This window comes from Myripristis murdjan, chromosome 6 (genome assembly GCF_902150065.1).
Source record: "Myripristis murdjan chromosome 6, fMyrMur1.1, whole genome shotgun sequence".
NCBI classification, from domain to species: domain Eukaryota; kingdom Metazoa; phylum Chordata; class Actinopteri; order Holocentriformes; family Holocentridae; genus Myripristis; species Myripristis murdjan.
This window is the reverse complement of record NC_043985.1, coordinates 13,424,923-13,452,245: the sequence shown is the minus strand read 5'-3', so window position 1 is coordinate 13,452,245 and position 27,323 is coordinate 13,424,923. Positions and strand designations below refer to the sequence as shown.

The window sequence follows — 27,323 nt, the reverse complement described above, 5'->3', positions numbered from 1 at the left end:
ATACATACTTTGTGAGCAAGAAGTCCAAGCCACCTCAAGCAATTTTTTTCTGATCACTGTCAATCCAATTTTATTGTCAGATACATATAATTTCTTATTCAACATCACCTCTTAGATCTGAGATGTGACTGTTTTGTACAGAATTAATTTCCCAGCATGCTCACCTTGACCTGACTCCGTGAACAGTGAGCCTCCAACATTAGCTGCCCCTGGAATGTGTATCCACTTTTTTTTTTTTTTTTTTTTTTTTTTTTTTGATAACAGCAAAGGAAAATGCTGTCTGGTTGTGACTGGTTTTTTGTGTTAATCCTTAAATGGAAGATCACAGTGCTTGGTGGTATTTGAAAGCAAAACAAGCAGACGAAGTGAGCAAATGTGGCAAATTCTGTTTTGTAATTTCCATTTGCTTTTTAGTGCCATCTGTTTTGGGTCATATCTAACATGTAAAATAAAAGCAAGTGAGTACCATCACTATGGGCGACCTGGGCAGCCAATAGTGGTGCTGTGTTCATGAACCAATGTGGGTGCTATAAACTAAAAACTTCAACATTCTGCTCTAATACAGCAAATACATATGCTTTTTTCATAAACGAATTATGAAAAGTATGTTTACATATACATTAAACATTAAATCCATATGTATTCATATGAAGTTAACAGGTTTGCCATTTAGACAAGAAAACACATTAAACATGGCACAATTCAAGAGACCTGTTAAAACTGTCTTTGTTTTGACTGTCATTACATAAAGCGAATAACAGCCGCACAAATAAATGGTTCCACCCATTATTGAGCAGCAAACATCTTCACAATCATGTGAACCACAAATCTACTGGCCAGCATCGAACAGCTTCTTCCTGCCCTCCATACCAGACATGGCATCCACATTCTTACGCCAGTCAGTCACCTCCTCTTTCTGTGGGGCAAAAATACAATTAACTGTGAATCAGTTCATTTTGCCAAGAACACAGCTACATGTATACTTATTTTGTCCACTTTAACAAGCTGTAATATGAGGAAGTGGTCTGTTACAGCCTTGAAAGCCACCATGCCAAAACTCAAATGAAATTATATGACATACAATGGAACATTTGATGGATCGTATCAGTCCAATATTGACTTTTCATCAAAAGCCATGATCATATCTGCAACCAGTATTTTTGATGAAGCCTGCAGCCCTTACCTTCTCCTCCTCCTTCTTCACAGTCTTCAGGTTGGCCTTGAAGTCCACGGACTCTTTGACCTTGGCTCCCAGCAGAGCTCCCAGCATGGCATCGGCAGACACCCTCACTCTCCTCAGGTTTGGTCTCTTCATCTTGCCCTTCAGCTCATAAATTTTCTGAGAAAGGTCCTGAATCTGTTTCCAATACAAAACAAGTGACAAAGCTTTGCTGAAATTTATGTTTATTACATACACATCCCTGATGTTTGTAATGTGCTCAGTTTTCATGTAAAAAGAGAAAGAACAAATACCAGTTACCTCCCTCTCATTTTTGGACACTTTCGCCTCAATGTCATACCGCTCTTCATCAACGACGTCAATTTTCTGGTGTAGCTCTTTGCACAGATTCTGTAGAAAATGTATATCACAGGCCTTTAATTACCAAATGTAGAATTTTATTGTTCCACAAAAAATACTGAGTACTTAACAATATTTCATGAAACATACTAACAGATATGATGCAAGGATAACAGGACTTGAAGTGCAAATGGACAGCACAAGGCATTTTGACAAAAATGGATTTCTTTTTGGGTGAATATACAGTTAATATTTCATACGGTTTTTCATCATAGGGTGGAGAATTACTTCACTGGGTATTTATATTTCAGTGTGTTCTGTCAACTAGTTATTTTTAACCATGATTTATCCAGGGAAATTTGACTGAGCAGTTTTCAGCAATGGCCTTAGTAATATTCATACAGTTAGCCATGTAGTTTTCACACTGGGGACCTGTGTTCACTGTGGAACCTCAGTATAAGTCTCTTGCTGAAACATATTGTGACAACAGAACATGTTATCCGTTAGCCACACACGGTGCATCTCAGCCTGGAAGTGAAGCTTGCTGCCTTCAGTGTCAGGAACAAACATGTCTGCTGACGTGGTGACAGCAGCAAATGCGTCAAACCTTGGCAAGGGAAGCCAACCAGAAATACAGCGACCTGCCATGAACCAAAGGCCCATGCAGAATCTACTCAATTCTATTTCCATTCAACAGGACACATGATTGAATTCAGAATATGTAGATTAAATACTGTATGGAGGTTATCGGGTAATTTAGAACATCAGTTCCATAACTGGGGTCCCCAAAATAATGAGCAGTGCTTTAATTTCAGTATTATCACCAGAGGAGACAGAATGTGGTGACCTTATGTGCTGTCCATTTTTGCTGTTATCTTTCCATATCCAGTTGTTGGAATTCATAGAAAAGATACTAGCTAAAGTGGCTAAATCACAAACCAAATAGGAATGACTATATGGGCAAAACTGAGTAGCTCATTGTTTTTGTAATAAAATGAACTGTAAATTGAAAAAAAAAAAACAAAAAAAAAAAAACAACAACACCATTGATTGGCTTGCATTTTTTCATTCAAAACTGACAGACTTAGAAAGCCCACGGATCGCTAGCTAGATATTGCAAAGGAAGTGGAAGCCAGAGGCCTTTTACTGTTGTTTTGGAGGTCTTCTCTCACCAACATGAAAACTGTACCTGTAGATCCTGCAGAGACAGGCCTGACAGCTGGAGTGGTGGGACTCTCTCACCAAGGACTCTCTCTCGCTCAGCTTTCCTCTCTTGCTTGTCATTCTCCAGCATTACCATGGCCTTCTTTAGCAGTTTGGTCTGGCACACAGTGCATCATACAAAGCTGCATGTTAGCCAACTGGTTAGTGTCTGCTTACAGTAAAACAATCACATTCACTGTGTGACAAATAACTAGGCCTAAGTGCTATGCTATATGTCAAAACTTTAAATGACTCATTTACATTGCTATGCAATGTAAATGTAACACTGTACTGCAATACTTTACTTTTAAGTGGCTTGTCTGCACCCCGTGAACACAGGCATGCACATACCCACACACATACTGTACACACACAATACCTTCAAGTATAGTCTGCGAGATGCAGATATTTTTGGCTTTGCTTTCTGGAAAAGAAGATGGCAGTTACATTCATAATATTCATACTTCCAGTGTTAACCATTTATAATAAAAGTGTATAATATGTACTTATCTTTAAAATGAAAGTTTCACTAAACATTGTTCATAGTTTGAAGATATTTAATTAAATTAGCTAAATTTGTGCCAAATCAGGTCATGTCTCAGAGTGTAGTCTTATCCTGCGCTGTAGCTTTTCTGCACATAAACGTTTGCACAATAGTCATACCAAAATCATATACAATATACAGTGCTGACTACAGCCTGGGTTTGATGTCTCATAATATTGGATTGATTTCATGATGTACATGTATTATTTGGATTGCGGTAATTATAATACAAAATACAAATGGCCATGAAATATTAAATCAGTAGTCTATTACATTTCATTGATTTATTCTATCTCTGATGGGGGAATCAACTTACCGGCCTATATCCAATCAGGAAGGATGCATTCATAAATCAGAGAGAGAAAGAGAAGTGGATTATGTTACATTTTTGTGATAATATGAATCTAAACTGCTGATATCTTAACATCTGAAAATATGACAGTTATAGTATGACGAAGGAAATGAGACAAAGCACTTACGCTTCAGACATGGCTGCAGTTAAATGTGTCTCCTCTTAATTTTAACACTGTAAAAAAAAAAATACTGCTTATTATATCAGAGAATAGATTTCCTTGACCCTTTCCTATAAACAGGAAAATGTGTCATATTTAGTTGTCATAATCATATTTTCGCTAAATTTATCAGAATTTTGTTTTTGATTGGGATTTTGTAAACCCTGTGCAGAGGACTCAGTGAATGATCTTAAGGTCAAACCTATGACTGAAAAAAGTCTAAGACAAATACACAAGTAGTAACAATTCCTTAACTTGAGTAATAAACATGTCGAAGAAAACAGGATTCATACAGTTTGTTATGTTCTTTTCTCAGTTTCAAAAACACAAGGGAATGCCTAAATATTATGGCAAATCATTACAATTACAGTATGGCACTGTAAAAGTATTAGCAAAGAAATGTCATCCAGCTCAATCCTATTGTGAGAGTTTGCAGAGTAAAACACATAAATCAAATACACAAGTGACATGTTATTTATAACTTGGACTTCCTTTGGATTGTACAGGCAGCTGCTTAAACCAGAAATAAAATAGAATTTAAAAAATCACACTCTCCAGAAAGAGGTATCTACCATTTGGAAAAAAAAGAAGACATTGATTTTTATGCAATGATTGCTGGCCTAAAAGTAACATCATTTGTTACTCTTAAAGTTATGAATGATCTGAATACTAGGAAACACACATCTGTGTTTTTGAAATATACTGACTGATGAATTTAACCATTTTTATCAATAATTGTGGAATGAAACTCTTTCATTTGTTGTTTGATCCCTTTATGCTCTGAATTATTTCAAAATAAAAATCCTTACCTTAGGTGACAAATAGTCAAGGGCTGTCTTTGTGAGACGAGAAGGACAGAAAGAGGGTAGATATATAGATTCCAGCGCTCATGTGAGTGGCTCACTAAAATAGATCCTCTGCCCTCACCATTCTTGTTGTGCGGCGCTCACATCCCAAAGCATGATGTGTGAAGTTCTTGTCATGTGGCTGTCCACCTGTGATGCTTTCTGAGTGCCTCAGTCTCCTCACCAAGGAAGAGAGAGTGGTGTATGTTACGGTTTAACTTAGGTTTTTAAGTGCTGTCGCGCAGTATTGTACATATAAAATTAGCAGATCAGTCTTGATCACAGATTACAGTAATGACAGTATTGGTTTCTTCTCATTAAGGTATCAGTTCGCTGTGGCCCAACTTTGTAGATACTAATCATGAATACAATGCAGTCCCATCTCAGTAACAAACAGGGCAATGTGTTGTGCCATTTGACAATATGTCATAACATGTTCTACTTGTTCATTTACAATGGACATACACCATTCCTGCACAATGTATAGGTCTAACAGTGCTGAGTATTGATCATGTTGTTTGAAAGCTTATGCTGCCATCACAAGGCTAGTAAAGAGAAGTGTAAGTGAGACTGGAAATACCAGGACAAATTCTGTAATCGTTACTAGACTAGTGCACAACAGTTACCACAAAAAGGAGCAGTTTGTTTATAACAAATATCCAAATCAATATTCTCATGCAAACCTGCAAAAAAAAAAAAAAAAAAAAAAACATGAAAATGTGTATTGCATTTGAATAAATTAAAGGAACATGTAATGCCTTAAGGCTCTCTTCAAACAGTCGACATCTGTTGTGTTTACTTTATTTCCATACATTACAAAGATCAAGTCTATTGTATGACTATTTTTGGCGTATCTGCAATTCATAAATCAATATCACATAAATAGGATGCAGCATTATTGATAATATTCGTCATAGGCACAGTATGATAAGAAAATCATTTCTACTTTTTCAGTTGCCCGAGGCATCAAACAGCTTCTTTCTGCCCTCCATACCAGACATGGCTTCCACATTCTTACGCCAGTCAGTCACCTCCTCTTTCTGTTGGAAACAGGAAAAGTCAGTGATATGCAGCCAAGTTTACAAAAAAAAAAAAAAAAAAAAAAAAAAAGTACTACAAATACATTTCAAATTCGATCAAAAATAGCTACAGCTTGGATTTTCTTGAAAGTTTCAGATCCTCTAAGGAGCCATTTCGGCAAGGTAAGTATGAGCAAAGCCAAGATTACCTTTTCCTCCTCCTTCTTCACTGTCTTGAGGTTAGCTTTGAAGTCAATAGACTCCTTGTGCTTGGAGCCCAGCAGGACACTCAGCATTGCCTCGGCAGAGATCTTCACTCTCTTCAGGGTTGGCTTCTTGAACTTGCTCTGCAGCTCTGTGATCTTCAGCAGCATGTTCTCAATCTAGGGGGTGGGATAGAGAGGGCTGTGCTATTCCCAGCATTACATGTCCACATTAGATAGGATGATGAGTTAATTCATTTATTTGTTTTTATTTTCAAATTAACATAGCTATTGCAACTGTGAGAAACATGAAAAATGACTGGAGTATGAATCAAACAATACAGTTCCGTACACAAAGGCAGTGAACACACAGGATTTGCCATAGTTTTTCCCCCTAAATTGGCCCTTTGGCCATTTCCATATATGGATTTTCAGTGTATTTATGTTTTCTTACATCAGTTCCATACTAAATTGTTTAGATATCTGTAGTGGACAACTACACACTCACTTAATTTAAAACGTTTAGACCACTGTAGTGAACTATTGTATGCATTTACTCTAAAATGTTTAGGTGCAGGCAGTGGGCAAATGTGGGCAAATACTTGAACAGGAAAGCTCAGGAGGAGCACATCCCACTTTAGACAAGGAGCCAGGAAAAGGCATGTCTTTGAAGCCAAAGTTTGACAGGGAATTAAACATGCACCACAGCATGCACCACCAGATTCAGCATGTACCACTGCAACTCTTTATGCCTCTAAAAGTGGAAATTAATGAATTAATGACCTTGGTTACCATTTCTAAAATTCAGCTGAAATATGTAATAACATTCAACCGATATCCTTTCTTGAAGGCCATTACAAATATCATTATTTTGTACCGAAGCCTCCAGTGGGTGAAGTTTGGGGCTAGTATCCTTTTTCATTTCATGGCAGAAAATGACTGAAAAGTGCTTCTTAAAATGTTATCTTGTCAGGATTTAGACCTTCGTATCACATGAACACTCTCCATTAATATTCAGATTAATCACCAAACCAGTACCAAACCAGTTACCCACATGTAACCTAAAGCACCCCAGAAATATACCCAGGTGTACACAGACGTGCCCCAAATTACTCACTTTTGGGTACTTGGATACATTTGGATACATTTGGATAACTGAGCACTTTGAGGCACTTTTGGGTGATAAGAGTATTAATGGAGAGTTTTAGTGTGATATAAAGGCACTTTTGGGCAAATGTTCCAGCACATTTGGGTGCTTTGGGTACATTTGGGTGATTTAAGACTCCAGGTTAATACATTTATGTCAGAATTAGCAACAGTTTCAGGCAAAGGGATCCAGAGCACATATATCGCAGGGTAATTCTTGCACTGATTACTACCTTTAAATTAACTATAAATTTACAACAAAAAATCTATTAACAATTAAATAAATAAACAAAATTAACAAAGAAACTAAAACTTGATTGAAGGTTCACAGAATGTCTATCATCAGTGGACTCTTGGCTCAGACTAGATGAACTGTGTTTGGCCGTGGTCTGGTTTTACTTCTGATGAGCCTCTAGCTCAATACTGGTTCTTAGCTTTTATACCCAAAATGCCATGGAGTTAGCAAGGACTGCTGACAGAATGTGAGAATATGGGGATAATGATAAACAATGATAGCTGAAAAGCAACAGGCTGCATTTATGTCACAAACAATTTCTCAGGCCTTCTGATTCCCTCTGCAGCCATCAGGAGGCAGTGTTTGTTCACGTTTAGCCCTGGTTTGACTTGCAAAACTGCCTTGAACGTGTACTCATGAATCATCATTGAGGACACAATATTTTGGAAACTTTTTCACTTATGTGTCTTTATATCATGCTAGTCATTCTCCAGCAACTCACCTCCTTTTCATTTTTGGACACCTTGAGGCCAATATCATACCGCTCTTCATCCACAACATCAATCTTGTGATGCAGATCTCTGCATAGATCCTGCAAAAAAGAGTAGAAGATGCCCTCCAGTGGTGACACAATATGACATACTGTAGACTCAAGTGGAAAGAGCTCTGATCAGTGTGAGAGTTAAATACCTGTAGCTCCTGCACAGACAGACCAGATAAATTCAGAGGAGGAAGTCTCTCAGCCAGAATAACCTCTCTCTCCTTTTTCTTCTCCTCCTGCTCCTCATTCAGCATCTGAGCAGCGACTGCCAGCAGTCTAATCTGACAAAAGGGCCATACTAATTGAAAAGTGCATGGCTCTCTTATTCCAGTGGGATCTCCACTGGTTTAATTGTTTTCTTTGTTAGCTCATGTTTGCCATTTTTATTTTTATAAACAGTGCACAACGATATGCACCTTATCATGTCAAATGAGGCACAATTCTTGAAGTACAATTCCTTGCTAATTAGGAATTTGAAAACATGTCAAAACTTGAAGAAAAATGTTAAAGAAAAACTGGGACTTTATGGTTTGACAGAATGACCGATAGCAACCACAAGCTTATACCTTTAACCCCAGCCTTCGAGAGGAGGAAATCTTGGATTTTCTCTAGAATTTAGACATGGAAAAAAACATACAACATTGACATACATTATTTTTATGGTCTTAATAGACACATAGAAGACTAATAAAAGGGCACAGAGTAACAAATAAATCACATAGATACTCACCGGTCTGGTGGAGGTTTGACAAGAGGGAAAACAATTTTTAGAAATTTAACATGGAATCCATATCAGTGCATAGACTTACAGTAATTTGAAGCATATATTGCAATGAACAAAAACAAAAACTGATACTCACGCATCGGCCATGATTGTATTTGCAGTTCACACCCTGAAAGAATAAGAAACTAAAGTATCACAAACCAAAGTCTGTGTGCTGTAGACTCATTAATAATCTTAACCATCATGCACCTTGCTGCAGATACAATACAATTCCTTCACCTCTAACACCTGTTCAATTGAGCTGTGTGCTAAGGATTGATGACTTCTGTTAGCCTCACTGGTCAAGGTATTTCACCCACTCAGAGCATTCATTGGCCCATTAAAGCTTGCTACAAAAAGATTTATTGTTCACTCCTGCTCTCTTCTTTACCGGCCCGGACCAAAAGAAACTGCTACTTGTATATGACGAAGACACTGATTTAAGAAGAATTTGATATGTGTCAGATGAATATCTATATTTTCAATTTTTTTTTTTATATTTTGAGAAATATGTTGAGATTGAAATACAAATTCATGAAAGATAAATGATATTAAGCCACATATTCAAAAGCATATTTGTAACATAAAGTGTTATAAGATAAAGGCTAGGTATAGTCTTTTCTCTGCTAAAGATGCACAACAAATCTTAAAAAAAAAAAAAAAAGAAAGAAAGAAAAAGAAAGAAGAAAAAAAAACAAGTGAAGCAGGCTGGTAATGTATTATACACAAAGGTTCCCAGTGCTGAGTCGATAAATGTCTCAACATAACTGGCTAGAGTCTCCGCATAGGTGACAGAAAAGGTAAACGGCCACATAATCCAAAGGCATGTAAAGTGACCAGGTTCAACTAGTTGTTAATCTTTGGCAAACAGTTTTCCAATTCAACACAAGCAAGCACAGACAAATCACTCTCTGATTATTTTCTGAAATGCACTTTGCACAGATTGTAAGCAAGCAGTCATCAAGCAAGCAAGCAGTTATTCTGAACTCCTACTACTGCTTATATACAGGACTCATTTCATCACACCTACATTCCCACCATACCAAATTTACTCTTATCCAGAAGAGTGTTAGACTACTAGCAACTGTGTACCTTAATGAAGCCAAACAGTTTGCTGAGACGTACCTTAAAAGTGAAGAAAAGTGTGTGTATGTGTGTAAGTGTGAAGGAGAATGGTCTTGCTGAGAGAGGATAGGGAAAAATCAATCAGATTTATAGTTTCTGTGCCCCATGTGAATGGCTAACTAAAATAGACTGTGACAGTCTCCATCCACCAGCAGTGACATTTACTGTTGCACATAGCATCACCACAAGATTCAGGCAGGAAAGGGGGTAATAAAACAATTATGGACTTAGATATTTGGGCTTCTTGAGTGGTTTAAAAACACCTGTTGTTAGAAGTTGACAGAGAGCATTTCCAGAGATGGATGTACTTATCTGAGGTCAGTGTCAAACATTCTTGCTTGACAAAGACTTGTAGGATCCTTTACTTTAAATAGCAAGAGTCAGTTGGAGTTGAGACTAAGTTTATAAGGAACCTAAAAAAACCACAGAAAATTATTGACAGTCACTTAAGAAAAAGCTGTTGATTTGCCCTGATTTATGTATTCACCCTTTATTTCACTCTATTCTCTTTACACACGCAATAAACAACATAGCCCGTGTCTGAATCTGGACTATCCCAAGAGTCCACCTGAGGGCTTCCATCAATCAAAGAGTTTAAAGACCCAGTAGCAAGTGTCTATTGACCATTCCAAGTCTTACAATGGAAAATGTTGTCATTGTCTTTGTCATTGTGAATTGCAAGGATGTATTTTGTCCAATTTGAAACCTTGCCAATAGTTTTGAGAGTCTTATATTCTTATATGTGTTATATTCAATGAAATAAGCAGTGCCAGTGGGATAATCACTGTTATGCCATGTTGGAGGTCTACTCTAATTCAGATTCTGATTTTTATCCACTTTCTGTTTTTTTTTTTTTTTTGTTTGTTTTTTTTAAGTGGTGCTGTTTGATGCCCTATGATTCTTTGTGAGTCCCAAAACTGCTACCTTATATCAATCAATCAGACTTTATTTATGTAGTACCTTTCATTCAAATACATGTATCATGTATCATGTATCTCATCAGATAGACATGAGGAAACACCAGAGGCAGCAGTAAGTCCAATAAGAAATAAACAAGATACATAAGATAAAATAAGATAAAACTCAAAATAGCAAAAATAAAACTACAAATTAAATCAGTAAGAAATGGCAAGCAGAAAATAAATAAACAATAAACAATACAATAACAACAATAACAAGATAAGTAAAATAACTATTAAGTAAATTAAAACTCCAAAAATGAATGGTTAAGAGTGCACGATAAAATAATAAAATACTAAATGAGGAGATATGTATAGAAATGAGTAAACCCAGAAAATAAAAGGTTACATATTAAAACTAAACAAGAAAGGAAATAAAAGAATAGACCAAAATTAAAAACAGGCTAAAATACACAAATACATATATCAATAAATACCTAAAATTCAGTTAAAAGCCAGGCTAAAAAGGTAGGCCTGAGTTTGCTTTTAAAAATGTCAACACATCAATATGAATCGCAACAGAACATGTCAGTTCCAATAATTTTGGGTGTGATAATGAAATGTCCTGATGTGATACATTATGGCTCCACCTTGGAGGTGAGAACAAAGCCTCGTAAATGTAATTCAGGCTTTATTTTAGGATGAAGAGGAACAGTAACAGGTGTTCAAGAGGCTTGATGCTTTGTAAACCGAGCCAGTCGGATTTCACTCTGCGTCACTGACTGTTGTACAAGAGTCAAATGGTCACTCAAAAGGCTGTGACTCAGGCCCTCATGTAAGAATAGGTAAGTTGCAAACAAAGGAGAACTTGATTAGGAGCAAAGAACAACTAGTCAGATTTTGTTGGTGATACAGATCTGGGATTTCTGCCATTAAACGAATATTGTTAAGCTTCACATGTGTGAAACTAACCAGAGATTATTTATTTCTGAAGTCCCCTCAGTAATGCCCGTGATGGCATGTAAGCTGTGTGTGCTCTGGCTGCTCTCATGCAGCTTTTGATGAGAGAGCTACAACAGCCCTGACCTTGCGCCCTCCTTTATTTTTGGAAGGCGCACAGATCTTAAATGTGAATGCTATGTCTTCCTTGATTTACAAACACCGTTTAAGAGCTTTGTTCTCAGCTGCTGCTGACAACAGACAAGTCATGGAACAATCTTCAGCACCTGGCTGACCGTGCATCCCAGTCTTATTGAAAAGAAAAGTGACCTGAAAGAAAACATTTGAGTTTTTAAATAATGTACAGCCTCAGTTTCTTTCTTGATCAGATGAATTTATTTTTATGACTTATTTTCTTGGCATTTTAAGAACAAAGAACAAAGTGAATCACAATATTGCACATATAGTTATACATTTATACATTATTCATAGTGCCAAAACCTAAGCCTAGCACAAAACACAACAAAATTCATCTATATGCAAAACATATGCAAGACGATGCCTTTAAATATGAAATATTGTGCACAGCAAAAGTCACAGACTTACTAACTGTGCGTGCCTGCTAATTGCAGGCTTGTTAACTATGCATAGTAACATTGTATGGCCACTTTCTTACACTGTTTAACTGAAAAGGCTCTGTTCATTGAGACAGAAACTATCCCTGAGATAATATTCATAATCCCAATGTCCGTGAGCACAAATCTACTGGCCAGCATCAAACAGCTTCTTCCTGCCCTCCATACCAGACATGGCCTCCACGTTCTTACGCCAGTCAGTCACCTCCTCTTTCTGTTCACAAGAAGAAAGTATTTCTTAGAAATAGTCTACTTTCCAAAAAAAAAAAAAAAAAAAAAAAAAAAAACATCATAATAACAGCTTAAGACCAAAGAAATGAAAAGCCCCCATGGCAAAATTGAAAATAAATCAGTATGTTGTGATAAATTTAATGTGAAGCCTGTGGCCCCTTACCTTCTCCTCCTCCTTCTTCACAGTCTTGAGGTTGGCTTTGAAGTCCACAGACTCTTTGACCTTGGCTCCCAGCAGAGCTCCCAGCATGGCATCAGCAGACATCTTCACCCTCTTGAGAGCAGGTCTCTTCATCTTTCCCTTCAGCTCAAAGATCTTCTGAGACAGATTTTCAATCTGTGGGAACCGAAGTGTAAGTAAAAAGTGAAGAAGATTTGAAGAATGCCATAATATTAATAACTCAATAAATGTATGAAGATTAGGTTTTGATTGTAATTCACTTGATATCACACACACATTTTTACAATGAACTTATTTAGCATGACTGATAATATTCCGATAATCAAATAAATATGAAGTAACATATACCTCTTTGTTGTTCTTGACCACCTTGGCTTCAATGTCATATCGGTCTTCATCTACCACGTCAATTTTATGGTGCAGTTCTTTGCACAGAGCCTGGCACACAGCGAGACGACAGGTCAGAGAGACAACCGCATCATATTCACAGAGAAAAGAAGAATTTCAGCAGAGGCTACTGCAAGGCCTTGTAAAATGAGAAGTTTTCAAACTGTCAGCTTCATTTTGTTCACCAGTAAAACTGCTTGACGAATTTTCTATGTAGTATTTTCCTGTGCAGGGGACTCAGATACATCTCCAAGTAAAAATGGCGACAAATAGTTTGTGCTCCGGTTTTATTTCCATATCTAAGGTAGCGCTTCTTGATTATTTACGACACATTAATTCTAGAGGCACATCTTTTTTTTTTTCAGTATTTTACTACAGTCTGGCTGCTGATATTTTGACCTTGATGCTCAATACTATAGTTTGATTGTAACATACGAATTGTAGACTTGTAAGTTATTCTGAAGGCAATCTTGGGGATCAGTGACAACATAAAAAGGGAATCTTGCAAAGCTCCTTTTGATAGATAAGCTACGATGGCTGAACTGTATAGAGTGTGTAAAGATATGGATGGCATTCACACAGAGTGCAGCGGCATGTCTCTGTGTGTAACATGATGGAGAGCTTATTAGTCCCGGTGACCTGCAAATACCTGGAGGTCCTGCAGAGACAAACCAGACAGCTGGAGAGGCGGGAGTCTCTCGCTCAAAGTAGTCTCTCTCTCCTGCTTCTTCTCCTCTTTCTCCTTCTCCAACAGCACAGCTGCCCTCTTCAGCAGTTTGGTCTGAATTGAGTGTTAAAAGGATGGTTGACTTTCTATGTTACCTATAATGTAATGAAACTGCTTCTGTGATATGAATTGTCAGCTGTTAGTACATTTTAGCAAATACAAAAAACACAATACCTTTAGAGCCAGTCTGCGAGATGCAGAGATCTTTGACTTCCTCTGCAAGAAGAAGACAAAAATAGCAACAGATTCACAAAGTATTTATTTTCCCTTAAATGGTTTCTTAATTATTTCTTCTAAAAAATTCCAAAAAAATTCCTAGTTAAGTTGCAGTAGCCAAAAATAACTTACCGGTCTGAGGAGTTCAGAAATGGAAAAAGTGAAAAGTTGTTAGTGACCTGACAGACACATGAACAATTAAAACAATTTTTACAAATATTTATTTGCAGTAATTCTACAAGCTCATAACTTACGCCTCAGACATGTTTGAAAGCCCTTTGTCTGTAAAAGTTAAAGACTTAAGTCAGACAAAAATACATCATCTGGGTACATACAGTTTTCATTAGGTTCTATTAATTAACTAATATTGCATTGTTTTCTATTTCATATACCAGTAATTCCATGCACCATGTTATGTAAACCTTGCCATGGTAACATGTCAACATCAAGCCTTTGAATTAGCAAAAATGCATGCGTGAGTGCCACAGATAATGTGAATAACATTGGAGTGGAGTCAATCCACTTTCCATTCATCAAAATCAGACTTTATTAGCCAAGTACAATAAATGCACAGGAAGTTGCTTTTGGAGTGTATTTCCTATGTATTAAAAATAAGTGTCATATTCCTATTAGCATTTTATGAAATAATTTTAAATGACCGTATTTAGTAATTGGCACATGACTAAACATGGACACTGACTTGCCAATTTCCAAGTTTACAATTTAATTTTTCTTGCCAATTTCAACTATGACAGCGCCGACTTTTAGACTTCATTACAAAATAAGCAGATGTAAATGTCTTACTTTGTCCTCATCAGGTCCATGTTTAGCATCTCCAGTTGTTCCAGGTTCCAAATGCAATGACGTTTTAGACACGGAAAGCTAGAAACTCAGTTTTGTTTTGTGCTTTTTTTCTCAACAACGCAACAGCTTAAAAACAACATACCTTTGTGTGTCTGCAGAAAAGCTGGTGAGGTGAGCTGTCCCCAGGCTCACTGGAGAACAGGGAAACCCAAGGCAAATTTTATGGCTCTCTTGGCCTTCTGTGAGTGGCTTACTAAAATAGATCCCTCTGTCCTGACAGCCGGAATATAACATCAAAACAGTTTTGCATGTCATCCCCCAACCTATACTCCTGTTGCTCAGCCCTAGATAGGGGAACATGGTGTTGCAGCTTCTGGTCCAATGGCAGGATAACGCTCTTTCCATTAGCTGCACCACAGCGAGAAGTCCAGAAATGCAGCAGTTTTTAGGTGATTACACTACACAACAACATCATCGCATCACTGTAAAAGCTCAAGAATAAATTATTCAAATGACATAATAAAATGATTGATCAATCTTAGCAAAAAGCAAAATAAAACCAAGCAGAAAAACTTTCATGGTTGTTTAATGTGGTTTTAAATATCAAATACATGACAAAATCAATACTTCTGTTGTTGAGAAACTACTTCATTTTTCATAACAATGAGTTAGCAGGAAACTTGTTTTTCATTTAATGGCTAGTATAGTACTGACAGAGACATATTGGAAGCACCACAATGAGTATTGCGGTTGACAAAAAAGTGACATCATCTGTGCTATACAGATTTCTCACTTTAGAAAGACAAAACACCTATAACTAAAGTTCATTAACTAAGCAGCATTTTCTTTTGCACTTTTTTTCTTTGCAAAAATACCCTACAAGTGCAAAACACTGCGTACTGTACAATTTATGTTATTATGTCTCTGGCTTATAGTGTAATTGTTACTTATAAATCTAAATTGAGATTTCAATTATTTTGAGACACTGTTGCCCCAGTGATGCCTTTATTTATCACTCTGCTGAATCAGATATGTTTTCACTGATTTTTTTATGCGAAACAGCTACAAATCCATATGATCGACATCATTCTTTACAAAACCAGTTTTGTTTCTTCTTATAATGGAGATCTCTTGCTGAATCTGGACCATGAATCTGAAAAAAAGACAGACAAGAAAAATGTGATTAATTAAACCACATTAAAACACAACCTCTAGCACCGGTGGTTACATAAGCACCGAAAACAATTAAGGAAATACTAAATAAAAGTTCACAAGTGCTGAAACTAAAAACTGAATTCTGCCTGACAAAGAACCACAATGAATTTAAACAGTAGCATAAGAACATTTTTTTTATATGTAGTCTTGTTTAACTATGAGTACCTTCTATTGATTAGCGTCAAACAGCTTCTTCCTGCCCTCCATACCAGACATAGCCTCCACGTTCTTACGCCAGTCAGTCACCTCCTCTTTCTGTGAAAAGTACAGATATGTTTTGTCAGTGTGCATAATCACAAAGTGTAATCACAGATAGCATCTGTTATGTTCAAACAAGCAGTTGGAGGGATTTCCAAGAATATTTGTTGGAGTCAGTGGTTTCAAGACCAACAGCTTCTCAAACTCCATAGTGATAACAAGTGATTATTCTGAGAAAAGGATTTTGATTTAGCCTTGCAAAAGTTGTTCATTTTTATCTCAGCCAAGAGCTTTACCTTCTCCTCCTCTTTCTTCACTGTCTTCAGGTTAACTTTGAAATCGGCCTTCATGAGTTTGCTGGTGTCAGTGAGCAAGGCATCTGCAGACTTCTTCACCCTCTTCAAGTTTGGTCTCTTTGCACCTTTGAGCTCGAAGATCTTCTGACTCAGTGTCTGGATCTGTGCATTAAACATGACACATCCAGAAATTTGCACTGCCAGATAAGCGGGCAACTACAGTACCCAAAAAGAACAGTAAATGTATACACTTCACTCATGACCTTGTTGCTTGATTCAGTTTGCTGTACCTCTTTCTCATTTTTGACTATTTTAACTTCCAAATCATAACGTGCTTCATCTACAACATCGATCTTTTGATGTAACTCTTTGCAAAGGTCCTGCAAAACAAAGAAAAATGAAAGAAAAATACCGATTAAAATCATCTAAAACAGCAATTACCAAATTGTCACAATTTAAGGAGTCACAAGGTGATACCTGCAGCTCCTGGACAGACAGACCAGACAGCTTGAGTGGAGTGCAGCTTTCACTCAGAGCTCTTTCTCTCTCACGTTTCTTCTCCTCAACTTCAGCCACCAGCATAGACGCTGCCTTTTTCAGCAGCTTAGTCTGAAAGACAGAAAGTTTTCTTGAAGCTCTTGGTGACCAAACCCAAGAATTTCACAAAGAACACCTACCTTCAAATGCAGTCGGCGTGTGGCCGAATATTTTGGCTTTCTCTGAAATACAAATATAATGACACATTTTACATAATTCACTGGGCTATTGCGAAATAGTCTCTCTTTTTTTTTTTTTTTACCATGAAATGCACTCAAATAACAAAATACTATGACCGTATTATACCAATGAATGTAAAATGTAAAGAGTGTCTAATATTTTGACAGAATAATTATTTTGACTCACTGGTCTTTATCAGCAACACATGACACAGCAAAGACAAAAAAGATAAAAGATCAGTTGATTTAATGAACTACATATTCCATACATAGCAACTAAACTTTGGCTGTCTAAAGAGACTCATAGCAATACTCACCCCTCAGACATGCCTGCAGCTTACAGTCCCTGGGGAGAAAAAGCTATGAGTCATTCTTAGTTTTGAGAAGCTGTTACAGTGCATAACATTTATTTTTAATACAGTAGTCATAATGAGTATTTATCGAAGACCCGGTAATCTCTGTTGAGAGCCTATGCCATTTGTTAATCAATATAAGAAGTGACTTAAAAAAAAACTTAGTACACTTAATTATATCCAAGACCTGCAGGAAACCCAATATGTTTCCAGCGTTGGATAATGCCTCCTATTGTTATCAAGGGCCTAAGCAGAGTCTGATACATACAGCTATATTTGACCACATTGCCCCCATGTTTTCCTACGTGTGGAACAGCAGCTGTGCCCTTGATGATGCCAGAAAGCCCAGTAGTAGAAGGGTTGGGCAGCCATGAGAGGAACAACACAGAACCTGTGCAGACTGTTAAAGTGATCCACAACAATGGCTCTCAGTCCTGGACATTGGAACCCAGAGAGCTGCTGGTTTTCTCTTCTACCAGGTAGTTAAATGGATTCACTCAGAATCCCAGACATAAATCAGACCCCATTTAGATGGATAGAGTAAAAACCAGCAGGACTGTAGGTCGATGGACCAAGATTGAGAGTGACTGATCAGTATCCCTTTGTTCATGTCTTCTTCCCTGTCTCTTTCTTTTTCTACCTTCTTCAGTTTATTTTTTATTTATCATACACCCTATTACATACTTATTTAATACATTTTAAACTCTACAGTAGAATGGCATAACAGATGGAGGTGCTAGAGTAGAAAAAAGCATGTTCATCCTGCTGACACAACATGGTAATACATCCAATTTAAACTAAGCCAGTATGACAAGGTGCAAAAGTCAAGGTAAACTCGCAAAGCTTTAAGAAGCTTGCAGCCTTGTTCCTCATCTAGCAGGTTGCCAGTTTATACGAGCAAGCCATCATCACTTATCACCCCGGCTTTTAGGCCTCCCGGATGGGTCAAGTGTGTTGTTACAGTCGTTATTTGTTTGGCTGAGGGTGTAAGCCTCGGGTTACATTTCTTCATTTAGGGATCAAGAGATCAGCAAGGGGCCAGAGATGTCACATAAGTCCAATCCTCTGAGACATGTTCGAAAAGTTGCTTTAACACCTCGACAAAAGCTGGGCCATAGCAAGGATTCCCTTGCACAAATACAAGCTGCAGTGTCTGTGTCCGGGCCACAATGATATGCAATCTTAAGTAATTCCTGCTTAAAAGCCAGGCTCCACCTCAGGCAAATTAGCACATGGCTATAAAGACAGGTACTCGGGTAATTGCGCTGTTGTCTTCCACCTCCATCCTTCAGTCTTGCAGTATCACACACCAAAGTTGCCCAGTGTAACATGTATCTGACTGACTTTTTTTGTGCTAAATAACATCTTGGTGTAGCCGTGCACTGACTGGCATAGCTTGATTATAGCATGAAACTTACCTTGAAGGTGAAGGAAATCAGAGAAGGTAACAGCAGTGGTAAGACAGGAAAGTAAAACGCACTTTATGATTTTTAGTGATAGATTTATGTATTCAAACCCCCATGTGAATGGCTCACTAAAATAGACTCCCTGCAACGCCTCTCCTCCCTGACATGTGCTACATCACATTGCGACACTTTTTGATTTGTCCTGAACCCATGACATATCTATTTCATGTGGTTCCAATGCGCAAGGGCACACCTCACACATCCCAACACAAACACATGCAATACAAACAGTCAGACCCTCTGTGGTTGATATCACAGATCACGTTAGGTGAGATTATGCTCCAAGATAGCTGAGATATTCTCATAACACTGTAAATATCCATGACTCACAACTTTGTATCTTTGGCTGTCGTTATGGAACGGTAGCAAAAGCCAATATCGAACACCATCTGTTTCAATTTGTATAAATGTCAGTTTACATAGATAGATAGATAGATAGATAGATAGTACTTTATTGATCCTAAATTGGGAGTTTCTTGTGTGACTACAAAAACTACGCCTGTCAACACAAGGCGAAATATATATATAGAAAATTTAAAACAAGTAACAAGATAAATAAAGTGGATCAATACAAAGAATATCAGAAAAAAGAAAAGCCTTTGCATTCCCTGTTAGAGCAACAACAACAAAAAAAAAAAAATAAAATATACTAAAATATATCTGTAGAATAACTATGGACCTTTCACCTTTAAAACTATGCATAGACTATAAGTGTAATGAAATATATCTGCAAAATATTTATGAAATAGAATATGTGTATATAAATGTAAGATAAGAGATAAGAATCACTTTATTGTCATTGTCATGGTTAACAACGAAATTAGGTGCAATCCTTCAGTGCAGTATGAAATACATAATAAATAATAAAAATTGAGGGGGAAAAAAGTCACGCATACACATAGACTCCTTCACATTCCAATATTGCACGTTTCAATATTGCACAGACTTGTTATTGTTGTCAATATTGTACAGAAAAGCTTGGCAGTATATAACATTTCAGTATTACACAGGAAAGTTGTCATCAATATATACAACATATATAAAATATATATGTATATATAAAACAGATGTATACTCAAAATATATAATTTTGAGTATACTTTCCATGTGGCAGTTTAATAAGCTGTACAAACAAAATGCTTGCACAATGTTCTCTACAAAACTAATTTGTTCATGAATAAGAATTTGACAGTGCGATTCTAGTGCGTCAGTGCCCCTCAACATAGTCAATATAATCCCCTTGGCAACAGCCTAAGCACTGCACATCACATTACAACCACGTGAAACTGCAGATAAATACAAAGTGTTTTTTTCCATCATCATTGATTTGGATCAAGGTAAACAGCAATTTCAGCAGCTGAAATGTGCCGTTGCACAAAGGAGAAATAAAATACAACCTATTTTGTTCTGTCAGATTTCAGTGGCAGTTGTCAGTCTGTTTTAGGGTTGTGCAAACAACAGTAACACTTAACCACAGTTTCCTTTGTAGAAGCAACACCCTGATCAAATCAAACAGAATAACCGAACGTTTACGGCAAAGCCTGGTCTTTCTCTTAGCTTGACCTACTGAGGGCTGTTTTCTTATTGTTTTGGGATTATGAGGCAGTGTTTCTGTAATGGATGTTAATGTGTGTTGTCATCGTTTTTGAAAATATAAGCATCCGTTTCAGTTAGGATTTATGTGTAATTCTAAGATGTTGGTGCTTGGCTGAAAACTGAGAGTTGTACAAAAATGATTAAGCCTATCAGTATTTATAAAATCTGTCACCCTTCCTGGACAGCATCTAACTGTAAATACATCTCAAACCACAGAGGTGCCTTCATATGAACTGGAAATATATCAGCAGTAAGTTGGCAGTCACTGCTGCCCCCCAGAGATTATTAGATGTTATGACATGCAGGTTTGCAATAGGCACAGAGCTACAGTGATTTTCAGAAATACACTACAAGGAGAAGAAATAAATGCTCCATCACTGAATTGTGTAGAAAATGGCTTCAGTTTGTAGGGAACTGCATTTGCTGTAGGCTAAGTTCCACATGAGAACAGAAACAAACCCACATCCTTCCTGTGAATTCAGATGCCAACATTTGATAAACTAATGAATTCATATTGGCTTGAAAGAGCACTGTAGTGGGGCTTTTGTGTGCTTGTTGCATCAGCTTTTCAACTGCAGAATTAAAACCAAGTATTTTATCCTTCTTTCTCTGTAGTTACACCAATAGGAATACAACTATTACAGAATGATTCATGTTCTATTTCTCATTTTTTATTTGGCTGCTGGAGCAACACGGTCATCTTCTCTCAGGATTTTGGGCAAGCATCTGGATTGCAGTCAACAGGTAGTGATTATATGCTGTTACATGTCACACAAAAGATGGAGAAACCAGCTACAAAAGTAAAGTGGAGAAATTTTATAGTCCTCATTTTATCACTATGTCACTGTGTCTCTGTGTACCCAAATGCTTAACTATTGCATTTTTCCCAGGTCATTCTATGCAGCGCTCAAATTAGTAAGTGTCCAATATTTTAAAACAATTTATACTACCATCTGCTGGTTATTTTTGTCTGCACTGGCAAAGCAGAAACATAAATTGCACAGATTACACTATGAATCTGTGCTTTTGAAGTCTTACATGACAATATTTTCTACTTAAACTACCAGTATTTTTTTTTGCCAGTATTTGTTTTTTCAAAATGTGACATTTTCAAAAAAAAAAAAAAAAAAAAAAATTACAAGAATTTAGTGTTCCCCCAGAATGTTTTCTTTATCCTGAAACAGCATTTTATTAGTCATGTAAAAAACTTTAAACCTCTCTTTCAAAATTCTTTGAAATTGCATTGTTTTATGTGGGTTGGCAGCTTTTTGTTGCAGTGTGACCCCCAGGACATATCAGCAATTTATTCACAATACAATATTTCATCTACACTTTACCAAATGTCAGAAAACTGCTCAGACAAAAGAATGGTTGTGCCCAGACATCTTGCTCCCACTCAGCCAGAGTGGGGCCCAGAGCATGTGGGAGTCGGGATGGATGAGCACGGTCTTCTTCCTATTATGAACGTCACATGGAAAATATCATCAAATGGTAATAATTGGTAATCTCTGCACTTCTGTTTCTGTGTTGGCTTACAACTGACGATTTTTATCTTCTGTATTCAGAGAACATAACACTTCATAGTTATGATCTAATCTAGTTCTTGCTTAAAAATGCATCAAATCAAAGGTGGAGACATAGAAAGTAAACCTTTTCTATCCACAGCAGGGGTATACATCCTAAATGGATCAGAGATTCATATTCTGGATGGAACTACAAATCAAAGCATGTGTGTGCAATATTCTTTCAAGATCAGTGCGCAGCTGGACCCTAGTCATAACAAGGTCAAACTTTCACATTATACTTTATTTAACATTAGTTAGAGCGATATGCAAAGCGTATTTACAGACAACTGACATTTTTCTTTTTTAGTGGACATTTTCTTTGGATGGAGTCATGGTAGACCCTTGGCATACATACTCAGTATCAGTCTTTAATTTGCCAGTGCCTGATACTGGACATGACAGGATTAGCAAACGGATTACTATCCCGGGTGAGATACAGACTCATGTTTCTAATCATCAAACTTTACTAAACATCAGTTACTTCAGTGCAGAGATGTATTTTCTGCACCAGATGATAATTTTGAGATGCAGAAAAACATTGAAACGTTCTACTCAACATGTGTTTACTGTGATGACCAGGGTGTGATGACTGGAGGATTCAAAAGGCCCAAATCTGTTTGGAAAATGGTAAAGTTTGACTCACATCTCACATGGATTTCAATGGGGCGCTCTAACAGATCTAGAACCATCTGCACATTGTGCTCTGTGTGTTTTGTTATTTCAGGCAGCCTCTGGGACCCTCACATGACTGGAGCTGTGTCAGTTGATAAAGGACATAAAACAATGTCCGTTACCGTGGGTTTTGATGCAGCAAAGTATTCAGAGAGATACCAAGTCTCAATTCAGAGCCATGGTTTCAACTATTCAAAGAGTGTTTCAAAGGTATTGTTCTGTCTGTTGCAGTTGGTTATTTGTTGCTGACCGAAGAAATAATCCTGTGAAAGGTGTTTATAGCTTGTACTGTACAGCTTACTATAGCATACATGCAGGGCCAGAATGTGTTTTCTTAACCCGTTTTGTATCAACAATTAGGAGAACAGAACATCACTAAATGTGACCTTTGAGTTGGGTATAAGGCAGCTTTCACAATGTGAAATTATCTTTGAGGTGAGTTTCATTTTGATATGTTATTCCATCATCAGTTTATCATTTTGATCTTAGAAGATACACCTACATGTTTTCAAAAGTTCAAGAGGAATTTGTTTTTTTTTTTTTTTTTTTTTTTTTAAACTGAACATGATAATATCTTACTTCCCCCAAAGATTCAGCCATTTTTTAGAAGATGCAAGGACAACTGTTTGCATTCCAAGAAAATATTTAATTACTGCCTCTGTAAGTAAGATTCCAGTCTTTGACCTATTAATGGTAGTTTTAAAACAAATGAAGATGTAAATGAGAAAATAATCTGTCATTTAATATGTCAATTTTATAGATATTCAGTTGACTGTGTGTTATATTTTATTTTAGATTATTCCAAGCCACCATCCTGTACTTTAATAATAATTGAAATTTTGGGACTGGTTATAATCGGCGGTTGTCTTGCCTGTTTACTGTGGAGAGCATCCCATAAAGGTTTGCCTTCTTCTGAATGCACCAAATTGAATTGAAAATATGTAAACGTACATGGAAAATTAAGCAATGACTGCATCTTTCTCTTAGATCCTGCTAAGACGTCTTCACCTGATGCCAAAGAAGAACCTAAGGGTTTTCAAGTGCAAGGCAGAAAAAGAGTCCTCATCATCTACTCCCTTGACCACCCTTTGTACAAAAACATCATTCTCAAGTTTTGCGCCTTCCTCGCAAGTAAATGTGGCATTGAAGTGATCCTCGATCTGCTGGATTCTGCCCGGCTGGGAGTGTTGGGAAGTGTCCAGTGGTTTGACTTTCACAGACAACAGATAGAGAGCTCTTCAGATAAGATACTAATCCTGTGCTCGCATGGAGTGCAAGCCAAATGGAAAGCCATGTGCGGCGAAAACCAAGTCCTGTTGAGAGAGGATGCCCTCTCGCCAGTGGGTGACATGCTCACCCCTGCCCTCAGCCTCATGGTCCCCCATTTTGTCCGCTCTGCATCCTTTCATAAGTACATAGTGGCTTATTTTGATGATATTTGTTCGGAAGAGGATGTCCCTTCACCATTCAACGTCACAGTACGGTACAAGCTAATGAAACAGTTTGAGGAAGTCTTCTTTCGAATCCTGGACATTGACAAGCATGAACCAGGCAGGGTGAATTACGCAGAAGGGCTAGCAGATGATGAGTATTACCACTGTCCCTCAGGTAGAGCTTTGCAGGATGCCATAGAAGCTTTCCATGCGTACCAGCTGCAGCATCCAAACTGGTTTGAAGATGAATTAGTGAAGTAATTAGTGAGCTTATAGGCAAGACTGATGGAAGCAATCCACTTGAAAATACAGTTGGACCAAACAAAGAGACAGCTGATAATGGGTACAGAAAGATACTAGATGTTAACCATGAAATACACAACAGGTCAAGTTGTGGTATGCAGACAGTGGAGGCAGCAAACTGGAGTGAACCCAAGTCAACTCTTTCCAAACTAACTGACTTAAATATAGCTTTAAAATGAACATATACAGTATGTGCACATACTGTGTGATGTGAGTTTTCTTTAATGGTTTCATTTGTCTGTTGTTTCACACATTTACTTTTCTTTATATCTGCCTTGCCATGTTTTTTTTATTGTGATAATGTTTAATATCGCTTGCTCTGACGCAGAAGAGAATTCCTCAGTAGGTTTAAACCTTGGAGATCCATGACTGATGGCTGATGCTTGTGAGCTGTGTAAACAATGTTCAGGTCAAAGTTCAACCTTCTGGGCAAAGTTTCTGGCATTTTTGTTGCAGCACAGAAGGTAAGCACTAAACTATGTTTGTGGATATACTCTTTCTTTTTATAATGAGCGGATCACATTTAGTGTGCTATTCCTTTTGTGTTGTTCTATAAAATTGGACATTTTGGTGAAATGGTATTTATCTGTAAAGCGGAAAATAGCCTCCTTTTGTTTTTTACCTCCTTTAGCCTCCTTTTTATGTTTTTGTTTGTTTGTTTGTTTGTTGTTTGTATACTTGTTTGTTTTGTTTCTTTGTTGTTTGTATACTTTACTGATTTTAGTTGGCTATATTTCTTATGTATACAGAAGCAGTATACTAAGGTTATGTCAAATTGGCACCACTTAAGTTAAAAATATCTTAATTATATTTTTTATGTATTTTGGGTACTTTTGGTTGCCAAAATAGTACACATTTTAAAAATATACTGCTTGTATTACAAGTAGCTTTTCATACCTGTACTTCAAATAAATTAATATTTTAATATTGGTATATTTTCAATTTAATTTTTTATGTATGCAGTATTGATAACATGCTTACGATACCCATGACATACACTCTTATTGTGTTATAAATATGCTTTCTCCTATACTGAGTACTGCAAACTGTAGATCTGACAAATGTAGTGCTATTCAGTTACACCACCAGTAAATTAGTAATATTTTCCCATCCAGATATACTAATACTACATTTAATTTGCACTTAAAATGTAATTTGAGGTAATATAAGCAATCTTCAATGTGCAAATCAAATGAACAAAAAATCAATGTAATAAATCCTAACATGGTATCCATATGTTGTCAATAACCATTTTTATGTATGTACTTAAAACATATAAGGATAAAACAAACAAGAAATATAGCTATTTTCATCAAAACAATAATTCCTACAATCCAAACATAGCAAGCAGCGACCATCCCACAAAAAAAACACTGATAATTTTACATTATTAAGACAAATACATAATTGAACACATAGCCTAATATGATAAACAAAAAGTACTTTTTGACATTCTTTCATGGTCCTTATTGGCCTGCTTCATATTTTAACTAACATTAGCTAACATTAGCATGTTTTTGAGACATAGTTTACAAAAGAAATTAAATGGTATTTAAAGAGGGAAACAAGTGCATTATTTCTAACTCAGGTGCCCTGTTGGTGGCGGTAGAAAGTCATGGAGCCACCAGAGCTGACAAGTATCATCATCTAGCCAACATCAGTGTTGGAACCAAATCTCATCCCAACGCTAAAGAAGTTTTTTTAGACATTAGTTTGAACGATTGAACACTTTGCCAGCTGGTGGCACTAGAGGGAAGGTACTGGAGTCATCCAAACTGAAAGTTGCCACCAAAATTCAGACCTAGACACAGTGTGCATTATTAACAATATGGTCTTTTGATGGCGCTAGAGGGAAGGTCATAGCTTCACCAAAATGGATAGATTTCATCCTCTTGCCAACATGAATTTTGTCACCAAATGTCAGGCTGATCCAGCCAGTAGATTTGAAGATATGCCCCTCTAACTGCTGACAGACTGACATATACTACAGGCCCCAGCTTCCCTGTAGGGCATAAAATAAAACTCTTTCAACATACTGAAATGACCAGTGAAAGTGTAAAGCCATTTTAGTCCAATCATTTTGCCTTGACTGTACGCATTCATCTTTGTATGTGAACCATGTCTGACACCAGTGTAGATAGATGTCTGCCATGAGCCCACATGCACCCATTTACAATTTGTATATATGCAGAACAGCCACAAAAATGTTGTTGGCACAATAGTACATCATCACAATGAATGAAATGGCACTCCATACATTCATTTCTCAAATTGTTTGTGGCGTGGAGATGCTGGTCAGCTGTTGAGGCTGAGGGCAAGAAAGCAGAAAAGGGCTTGTATTGAAGCATCTCCAAATGCTGTCTCCCTGTTGTTTCTGCTAGCCATTTTTTTCTCCAGCCCACCACTGCTGCCAGTGAATGAACAACGATGCTCTAATAACAGTAATGGGCGCCTGCTGAGAAAAAAATAAATAAATAAAAAATAAATAAAAATAAATCAGGCTTTTAGATGGCAAAAGGCAAAAACAGAAATGCCTTTGCCAGAAATATATTTTTAACTCACTTAAGATACAAAAGATATATTTTCAGTATGGAAAATATATTAAGTGACTTCTTTGTCTTTACTCTAGTTGTTAGAGCAAATACTTTACTGACCTTGTAATGCATTCCTCTAAAGAGTATTTAGCACATAAATGCAGTGAGGTAAGAAAAGGATAAGAGAATAGACCCCAAACCACCTCTCTCTGAGCAGCAGTCTTTCATACTGGTGCTAAGAGCTCTGGAATTTGGGTGTCAAATTCTGAGAGTGCTTGGCCCCAAAAGGAGGGTGCTGGGGA

General features: G+C 37.1%; 4 protein-coding genes and 1 pseudogene across 5 annotated transcripts; 1 reads left to right on the top strand and 4 right to left on the bottom strand.

Annotated features, from left to right (window-relative positions):
* Positions 1 to 829: 829 nt before the first annotated feature.
* Positions 830 to 3,769, bottom strand: LOC115360560 (troponin I, slow skeletal muscle-like). The gene is made up of 7 exons (XM_030053537.1): positions 3,746 to 3,769; positions 3,583 to 3,586; positions 3,102 to 3,146; positions 2,709 to 2,840; positions 1,481 to 1,570; positions 1,184 to 1,357; positions 830 to 916 (listed from the first exon to the last, which is right to left on the bottom strand). Exons 1-7 carry the CDS (start codon positions 3,754 to 3,756, stop codon positions 830 to 832), a joined length of 543 nt encoding a protein of 180 aa, XP_029909397.1. The 5' UTR covers positions 3,757 to 3,769.
* A 1,804-nt stretch (positions 3,770 to 5,573) lies between these two features.
* LOC115360561 (troponin I, slow skeletal muscle-like) lies at positions 5,574 to 8,390 on the bottom strand (annotated as a pseudogene).
* Positions 8,391 to 12,255: 3,865 nt separating this feature from the next.
* LOC115360562 (troponin I, slow skeletal muscle-like) lies at positions 12,256 to 14,135 on the bottom strand. The gene is given in 6 exon segments (XM_030053540.1): positions 12,256 to 12,342; positions 12,523 to 12,696; positions 12,889 to 12,978; positions 13,577 to 13,708; positions 13,829 to 13,870; positions 14,121 to 14,135. Coding segments are annotated over 6 exon segments (540 nt in total).
* A 1,109-nt stretch (positions 14,136 to 15,244) lies between these two features.
* On the bottom strand, positions 15,245 to 27,282 carry LOC115360559 (troponin I, cardiac muscle-like). The gene is made up of 9 exons (XM_030053536.1): positions 27,142 to 27,282; positions 17,417 to 17,445; positions 17,287 to 17,290; positions 17,061 to 17,102; positions 16,861 to 16,992; positions 16,674 to 16,763; positions 16,384 to 16,545; positions 16,055 to 16,144; positions 15,245 to 15,827 (listed from the first exon to the last, which is right to left on the bottom strand). The coding sequence occupies exons 2-8, from the start codon at positions 17,425 to 17,427 to the stop codon at positions 16,058 to 16,060; spliced, it is 528 nt and encodes a 175-aa protein (XP_029909396.1). The 5' UTR covers positions 17,428 to 17,445; positions 27,142 to 27,282; the 3' UTR covers positions 15,245 to 15,827; positions 16,055 to 16,057.
* On the top strand, positions 21,050 to 24,590 carry LOC115360558 (interleukin-17 receptor A). 2 transcript variants are annotated; one of them, XM_030053534.1, is made up of 11 exons: positions 21,050 to 21,258; positions 21,405 to 21,429; positions 21,862 to 22,005; positions 22,180 to 22,298; positions 22,387 to 22,507; positions 22,659 to 22,706; positions 22,804 to 22,961; positions 23,112 to 23,186; positions 23,342 to 23,411; positions 23,547 to 23,651; positions 23,739 to 24,590. In XM_030053534.1, the coding sequence occupies exons 1-11, from the start codon at positions 21,160 to 21,162 to the stop codon at positions 24,443 to 24,445; spliced, it is 1,671 nt and encodes a 556-aa protein (XP_029909394.1). In that variant the 5' UTR covers positions 21,050 to 21,159; the 3' UTR covers positions 24,446 to 24,590. The 2 variants fall into 2 exon arrangements, with proteins under 2 accessions (XP_029909394.1, XP_029909395.1); XM_030053535.1 differs by lacking the exon at positions 23,547 to 23,651.
* Positions 27,283 to 27,323: the final 41 nt, after the last annotated feature.

Excerpts from the sequence above, each read along its gene's own strand:
- LOC115360560 (XM_030053537.1), bottom strand. Across the intron at positions 2,841-3,101 it reads CTCGCAGACTATACTTGAAG|ACCAAACTGCTAAAGAAGGC; the intron begins GTATTGTGTGTG and ends ACTGTGTGCCAG. Across the intron at positions 917-1,183 it reads TGAAGAAGGAGGAGGAGAAG|AAAGAGGAGGTGACTGACTG; the intron begins GTAAGGGCTGCA and ends TTTGCCCCACAG.
- LOC115360559 (XM_030053536.1), bottom strand. Across the intron at positions 16,764-16,860 it reads TGTCTGTCCAGGAGCTGCAG|GACCTTTGCAAAGAGTTACA; the intron begins GTATCACCTTGT and ends TTTGTTTTGCAG. Across the intron at positions 16,546-16,673 it reads TAGTCAAAAATGAGAAAGAG|ATCCAGACACTGAGTCAGAA; the intron begins GTACAGCAAACT and ends TTTAATGCACAG.
- LOC115360558 (XM_030053534.1), top strand. The coding sequence starts at position 21,160 with ATGATTCATGTTCTATTTCTCATTTTTTATTTGGCTGCTGGAGCAACA. Across the intron at positions 21,259-21,404 it reads ATCTGGATTGCAGTCAACAG|GTCATTCTATGCAGCGCTCA; the intron begins GTAGTGATTATA and ends CATTTTTCCCAG. Across the intron at positions 22,299-22,386 it reads TGGACCCTAGTCATAACAAG|TGGACATTTTCTTTGGATGG; the intron begins GTCAAACTTTCA and ends TTTCTTTTTTAG.